This window comes from Rhopilema esculentum, chromosome 14, assembly GCF_057945365.1.
Source record: "Rhopilema esculentum isolate cy_ngs chromosome 14, ASM5794536v1, whole genome shotgun sequence".
In the NCBI taxonomy this organism is placed as follows: Eukaryota; Metazoa; Cnidaria; class Scyphozoa; order Rhizostomeae; family Rhizostomatidae; genus Rhopilema; species Rhopilema esculentum.
The window spans coordinates 4,328,605-4,336,516 of NC_142828.1; the positions used below are offsets into that span (position 1 = coordinate 4,328,605).

Sequence of the window (7,912 nt, forward strand, 5' to 3'; positions counted from 1 at the left end):
GAACAGTTAACAAGGTCAAGGAATACATTGAAACCAAACCAAAAGCTTAATGGTACTTTTTAGTTCTGTTGGTAAATTTGTAGTCATCTACAGTTGTAAATCAGAGTTTTATATATTTTTATACAATTTTTGAATTTGTTGGCGTTTGGCGTTAGACGCCTCAGGCCACAGACTTCGTCAAAGACAAAACACTGTTTGCGAGATACATTCATCTCTAAGAGGAAGGGAACTCCTTCTCGTGTTTTTTAGATAACCGCACCTTATTTCTTATCCTTGCTAATGTTATATATTTTCAATCTAATTCAGTATATTTACTTCTTTTAAAGTATTTGATATAGGAGAGCGCTTACTTTCATAGGTTTATAATTTTAGAGAGCTCCTCCTCAAATAAGGGTTTTCTTACAACTCACTTTTTATTTGATTTTCTTTTATGGCTCTTATAGCATCATTAACATTATAGCAGCACTAGATAGAGCTCATACTTATTTTTCTTTTCACGTGCTCAAACTGCATCTATGAAATTTTATATAATATGAACAGAACTGTGTGGGCAATCTGCAAACCGAGACTGATAGCCTCGGTTTCATCGTCTCGTTTCATTTTTTTACGTCACAGGGGCCTAATTTTCTTGTTGAGTGTTTTTAATTGTTTAGCAACGATAAGTTGTTTTGTAAATATTGAGAGAAATTATAAGAAAACTTAGCTATGTCTGATAAAAATGATGAATGGTCAGGTGGAGGTGGGAAGAAATTGGTGGACAATACAGCTACTGCTGCGATGATATGGCTATGTCTGTCGGCAGCGATTGGCCTACTTCTCCTAGCATTGTACTGGTTAAACAACAAGAGCAAAAAAAGTATGCAAGTATTTTGTATTGTCTAAAAGTTGAGATTTTTAGCTTGTTCAATGCTTGAATTTTCTAAAAATTAGATTTCTTTAGATAGCTTAACAAGAATATGAAAATTATCTTATCAAGAGCATAAACTATAAATTATATAGGCTATAATAATCTGAAGAAATTTAGTTCTTGGAAAGGTCAAATCAATGATAAAGATAGGGCTTATATTTCATTGCAGTTTTACAAGCATAACATAAATGACTGAAAGAAAATATTTTAATGAATTAAACCAACCTTCTGCCCCCGAATTAAGTTTATTCCATATTTTTTTGCTTCCTAGCAAAGGCTGTTTCTATATTATATAAAATATTGCCCCTTATTAATTCAGATTGAACCTGCCAACTTGAACCTATCAATTTTCACTTCAAGGTAATTGGAATTCATTCTGTCTGGCATATATCCACAGTTCTTCGCCTTTGCTTGTTGATACTTTTATTAAAATTCACAAAACAGTTATGGTATTGACATATTTTTATGCCAGAGACTGCCAGAACAACCATAATTGCTGGTACTCAGGCAGAGACAGGAGCAATGCGTGCCCAGACTGCAGGGGGTGTGCGAAGAAGACCAAGGACTGGCAGACAAAGAATGATGGCAAGACGCCCTGATTATGACTTTGAGGAGGAGGATGAGGAAGACACCCTGCTGAACGATTCTGATGGTGAAATGCCAGTTGATGGTACTCAAGTACCTTGGCAAGATGATGAGCCATCAGCTAAGATAGGTACAAAGAAACTCAAGAAATTACAAGAAAAAGCATTTAAAAAGGAGCAAAGAGAGGTTTTCATTTTTGCCTTCCTTCAAAATTGTTTGCTTGCGTAGCATTAGATTTATTTTTATCATGAATCATCAGACAAAGATTTAAATTGAGATTTGGTGGCAATGGTTCAGGGTGACTGAGTTTTAAATGCCCTGATTTTTAGCCTTACTTTCTATGTTTGAGAACCCCAACAATGTCTTTGATATAACACAGGGCATGAAAAGTCAATTGGTTTGAGTTGCCTATGGGACTCATAAAGATTTGGTGCCTGCTTGTCATTACATATTTTGTCCTTGATTAAAGTTGATGTGTAATGTTTTGTACAGCTTGAACAAAAAGATAGAGAGGAAAGAAAGAAACAAGAAGAGCTAAGACGAAAAGAATTAGAGGAGGAAGATGAAAAGCAAAAAGAACTGGAGGAAAAACAGGTAACAGTAAAAAGCGTTTTAAAGTTATTCTAGAATGACACTATAGACTAAGAGCTTTAAATGAAATATTTTTTTGGATGTAAAGTATATACTGTCACTACTATCTTTGGTTTTGTCTATTAGTATTGGTGTACTTCCTGAAAAGTGGTATTCAATCTCAAAAATTTCCAAACCCATACAAGGTGGATGTATATATTCACTTTTCAGGAAGTACATCAATACTAATAGACTATTTTTGCTCTAGTGGCATTAGGTATCGAGAAAAGTAGTAGGGTTAAGTGAAATATATGTAGAAAAGCTGATTTTCTCAAGTATGGCCAGTGCCCATTTTAATATTAATCAATTATATTAATCAAAATCGGCTTCACACTCTAGATCATTTTGTAAGGCTTCATACTCTAATGATTTATTTTAGACAAAATTAGTTTAGATATTCTTTGATATATATATATAATTTGTTATTTGTAGCATCCTTGTTTTTCTTTATGATTGACTAAGAATTAGGTTTGAAAATGCTCAACACATTCTACCCCTTTACCTGCAGGTAACCATTAGTGTCTTTATGAAGAACCTCATATGTGTTTAAAGCTGAACTATCTAATTTGCCTTACTTTTATGTTATAGAAAGAAGAAGAAAGACTTTTGAAAGAAGAGCAAGAGAGGAAGGAGCATGAAGAATATCTTCTCTTGAAGCAAGCATTTACTGTAGAAGAAGAGGGTGAATCTGGCGTATTATCTGAGCAAGAGGTTTATACCCTATATTGTCTTATTTTTAGAAGATGTTTTGATGAAAACAAGTATTTTGCTCATGAAGAGTACTTGATTGAAATTTCTGGCACTTTCCTGATGCAAAGTTTTTCATGTGCTGTATTGTATTTTTAATGGTTTTTGTGTATCGTATGTAAATATGTTCCCTGTTCCCTCACCTATCAGAGGCCTCCAGATAAAGGCTCTGCACATTTTTTACTGAAGTAAGTAAGCGAAATGCTATTTTTTACAATGTGTGCTAAATTGTATGCTCTCCTTCTTCAGCACACTCCCTTGGTCTATTAATCTAATAAATTCATGGGACCTCCAGGCCATTATTTCTGTTGTTCCACATGCTCTAGTGACCTATGTTGAAATATTTTCCCACTTCAACCCTCTTTACACTGTCCGATGCAAGTTTAGAACCGTTATAAAACTGTCACGGCTCGCTCTTCCATTTACACTAGCAGTGGTTGTTCTCCTGGTCACCCTAAACATGCATTGTAAATAAATTTTGCTTTTTCTTGATTTTAGTCCCAAGCACTTCTTCAAGAGTTCATCGATTTTATCAAGGTATTTTTTATCTTTTATCACAAAGATTGATTCAACTTATTAACTAGAATCAAAGATTTTTTGGAGATTAGAGATATCATTGTCTTCATTAAACTGGGATGCCCCACTGTCGTTTGAATATTCTTTACTTTTTTGCATCAGCCACGATTTGAGTAACCTATTTTTGTTAAGAGAGATAAATGTGTTCTTAAGTAATTTTTGTATTTGGCAACCCCTTGGTGAAATGCATTCGTCTTTGCAATTTTTTTGCCAAAAGTATTATTTCTTTTATAGATTAAGTATGGCAGATTTAATAAATTTCTTCAAAGTTATTAAAAAGAATTTGCAATGTCGATCGCTCTTTTGATTTTTCAATGGTTAGAATCCAAGCGTAAACGAGTAACGTAGAATTATTTAAAAAGTTTTATGGTGAGTGCCAATTGGGATTTTTTCAGGAAAAGAAAGTAGTAATGCTTGAAGAGCTGGCTGCACAATTTGATTTAAGAGTTCAAGAGGCAATTAAGAGAGTAGATGATCTGCTAGAGCTTGGCAGGTTGACAGGTAACGGGTTATTTTTAGAATAAGTCAGCTTTGTAATATTCTGTTTCCCAAAAAGTATTAATTAGATACAGATTGAAATATTTACCATTTCTTGACCGATGATCACGAAGATGAGCAACAGAAGTTAGAGGTTATGGCTCTCTATATGAAGCAAAGAACCATATAAGCATTCATACCGTATGTCCTCGAGAAGGCCCCGGGGGCTTATTTCATAAAAGGTATTTTGGGATGGGGGCTATTCGAAGGGGTTTGTTCGAAGGGGGGCTTAGTCAGCAACAGTTAAAAATATTACCAGGGTTAATTTTCTTCCTGTATTAGAGGCTGGCCAGTATGATTAAAAATGCAGATGTATGTCGAGGCAATACTAAGCCCGTGGGAGCTTACTTGAGGGTGGGGGCTTATTTCACAAGAATTACTTCAGGATGTGGCTTATTCGAGGGGGCTTTTTTGGAAGACTTACGGTGTATGCTTCTTAAGAGCAGCATACTTTGATTAAATTGAAACAGTGCTTCTTGTAAAATATTAAGAAACTAAACAAGAGTTAACTTCTATAAGGGAGTTTAGAAAGTAAAATCCTTCTTAGTTTCTGTCAATTGGACTTGAGGTATCTCGAATTTTCTCATATACGCAGTGTATATATAAATTGGGTATAAAGTAGAAAAACGTGATTCAAATGAATTTATCGAATCAAATAAATAAATAATCAGTTAACATAAACACAGATTGAATTAACTAAGCACTTGCATATGAAGGAAAATTTGTCGTTTATATAATGAAAATTGTGGGTGGTATTGGGAATGCTTCTTCCTCAATTGAATCTACTTTTAGCAAGGCGTAATCTACTTCAAAGCCATCTCCATAATCACTCTTGCTTTTTACTTGTAATTTTTTCAACTCAAATCTTTAGTCTTCGTGACCTTAAATCTTTACTCAACTTCTTTTATTATGCTTGTCATAAGTTCTTGACCTTTTTTCTGAAAAAGGTTTTTGCTTCATTTTTTGAAGGCGTTATGGATGACAGGGGCAAATTCATATACATTTCGCAACAAGAGTTGGAAGATGTGGCCCGATACGTGAAGCAAAGAGGAAGAGTTGCAATTACAGAACTTGCGGAAGCCAGTAGTACGCTTATTAGTTTACAGCGAGAAAAGACCAATAATGAACCAAGCACCCAGCCTATTGAAGTATCATAGTTGATGCCTTCATTAATTGTGTTATGATATTGATGCACGTTCTTTGTGTTGTATATCGCTTTTATTGTTTGAGTTTATCTTCGTTTCCTAAATATCAGTAGAAAGGGAGGGACTCTTGGGTGAAGCGCTTAAACAGAAAAAAATCGACGTTAATGCACCTTGCAACCTTGCTAACCATACTACGTTCTAAGTGCAAAATAGATGCTTTAAAGATATGTGAAAATATAAGTTTTGCATTTGCAAGCGAAAAGAAATCAACGTGACGGTTCTTTTGCTTTAGAAGCTGTCAAATTTCATGAGGTGCACATACAATGCCTGCCAAAAGTCTTGGAACACTGACATCAATTTCCAAGGTCAAAACCAATCATCCCCCTCTCCCCCACGGAACAATGTTGGTTTACTATCAAACGGACTAGGATTTTAGGAAGCACTTTCTTTTGCGCTTCTTTTATGATATTTCTCTAAATCATCAACATTGTTTGAGGGGGAAGGGGGCGGAAGTAGCAAATTTTTTTCATGAAAGGAATGAAAGATATCAAATGCAGCGTAAATTGGTGGGTGTTCCAAGTACTTTTGGCAGGCATTGTCTGAATTTCATTTTGAAGCTTATTAGATATTCCACCAAAACCAATATCCTCCTATAGGTTTTTGATGGTGCTGATTCCATTTCTGCCATTTTCAACATCGTACGTGTTACCGATTAGGAGATATGGGGGTATTGTCTCTTTTCGGGGGTGGGGGCAAGCTACCCCCATAAAACTAAATGCCATATTTCAATTAAGGTGAAAATTGCTAAAATCAAAATCGATTTCCAATAAATAAGATCAAGATTGTATTTTGAATCTTTTCAAAGGCTCGTAGCCAGATGGCTGTCTAAGAAATAACGGGATAGATGAAGGAGACAAATATGAGTGGCAGCTAGAAAATAATCTAAAATTGGAAAGGATGCAATTTTATAAAAGTGACATCGATTCCTCTGTTTCATGTTTCTAATTATAGATAAGGTCGTATTTGAGAATTATGTCGGGTAGTTGCTCTCCTTTTATCACGGATTTACAAGTTGTCATTCATATAGGCCCTTGTTGTGCAATTCAGTGCCCAAATGACAAATTTCAGAGTGTTTACCTAAATTGTAGAAAGGAACCCCGTGTTTCCCACATCAGAGTTCCCAACTGATTGATCTTCTATTCCATGTTGGTTGGTAAGGGAACTGAAATAAAACTGACATCCACTCGCCTTCCTGCGCTCCTAAATGCTTGGCCCAGAAGCACTACAAAGGAAGCCCTCTTCCCTACTGTTACTGCATTGCCAAAATGGCCTTTAAGTTAGACTCTACCTGCTACTTTTGTCTTCATAAAGCGCAAGGCAGATTATTTCATCGTTAATTGATTGCTGTATTTGTTTGCGTGACATTTGCCACAACAAAATATATTATTTCATCGAATGTAGCGCGCGTCGATGTGAAGGACAAGGCCCCGCAAGGCAACTCTCACCCTCGGAAATGAACGCTTGTAGACCGTTGTGTAGACCGTGGCTGTTTCTTCGCAATTTTCTGACTTGTCAGGGGGATGTTTGCCCCCAAATTCACCCAAAAGGTGTATAATAATACCCCTCAAAGATAAAATTAACCTTTGTATGAATTCCATGAAGAAAACGGCAAAATATGACGAAAATCCCACGGTCTACACTCAAAAGGAGAATAAGATCTAGAGTACTTCAAATTCAATTCTCAGAAAGTGTAGACCGTTGACACTTTCCTGAATTTCTTCAGTTTTACAACTTGTATCGATCTGAAAACCTACAATATTTTTTATACCAGCCATGCACACCTACTGACGAGGTTTCGTCTACTTTCTTTGAAAAATACGATTTTTATGAACATTTTAAATGTGTAGACCGTGGCTGTAGACCGTTGGTAACCATTGGCAATAGGCATTTTCATACTACATCACGTGCCCATTAGGAAAGGAGCGTTCTTTCAATTCCTAGCATACTTTAACAATGGAAAACGAACAATTATAATTGGCACAAACCATTTTCCAATTACTGGGACAAGGGAAGATAGAAAATAATAGGGAATGGGGTGTCTATGAGCGCTACCATGTTGCCACATGTGAATGCGAAGGAGCATAGCCTAAGCAAATTTATTAAATTCGTAGATGGTTTTGGGAGGGTTATGGTGCATAAAATTGAGCCATTTGCACAGTTTCTCACCAGCATGTTGTTCGCAATTATTTATATCATGCATGGTTTGTAGACATTCTCATGAATTTTTTTGTTTTTTCATCAACAATTAAACCATAAATAAGGGGACTTTTCAGCAAAAAAACACTTTTTCAAAAGCACTAAACTATACTGTTTTTCCTTTGAAAATTGATAGTTTTCTTAAACCGATGATCGAATTCTGCACAAAATACTTGTATTCAATAATGATTTAAATGATATTGACGGAAAAAATCAGTAGAATGTTTTTTGTAACAAATAACAATACTCGGACTATATCATACTATATCAATCGTTCAGAGTCCAAACCCCCTCCCCCCTTTTAACTGGGTAAAGAGTGAAAATTTCGAATTTTCATTAGTAGCATTGAGATCAGCACCATCGAAAACCCTAGGGTAGCACAATGTTTTGATATCGCAGATTGCTGTTTTCGAGAAAATTTTCAGACAATGCCTGCCAAAAGTCTTGGAACACTGACATCAATTTCCAAGGTCAAAACCAATCATCCCCCTCTCCCCCACGGAACAATGTTGGTTTACTATCAAACGGA

The 7,912-nt window shown here is 35.6% G+C and overlaps 1 protein-coding gene across 1 annotated transcript; it reads left to right on the plus strand.

The window, feature by feature from the left end:
• The first annotated feature begins 601 nt into the window (after positions 1 to 601).
• On the plus strand, positions 602 to 5,192 carry LOC135696390 (DDRGK domain-containing protein 1). Its single transcript, XM_065215769.2, has 7 exons — positions 602 to 856; positions 1,380 to 1,678; positions 1,985 to 2,086; positions 2,711 to 2,833; positions 3,368 to 3,406; positions 3,841 to 3,946; positions 4,952 to 5,192. The coding sequence occupies exons 1-7, from the start codon at positions 706 to 708 to the stop codon at positions 5,137 to 5,139; spliced, it is 1,008 nt and encodes a 335-aa protein (XP_065071841.2). The 5' UTR covers positions 602 to 705; the 3' UTR covers positions 5,140 to 5,192.
• Positions 5,193 to 7,912: the final 2,720 nt, after the last annotated feature.

Excerpts from the sequence above, each read along its gene's own strand:
- LOC135696390 (XM_065215769.2), top strand. The coding sequence starts at position 706 with ATGTCTGATAAAAATGATGAATGGTCAGGTGGAGGTGGGAAGAAATTG. Across the intron at positions 2,087-2,710 it reads AAGAACTGGAGGAAAAACAG|AAAGAAGAAGAAAGACTTTT; the intron begins GTAACAGTAAAA and ends TTTATGTTATAG. Across the intron at positions 3,407-3,840 it reads AGTTCATCGATTTTATCAAG|GAAAAGAAAGTAGTAATGCT; the intron begins GTATTTTTTATC and ends GGATTTTTTCAG.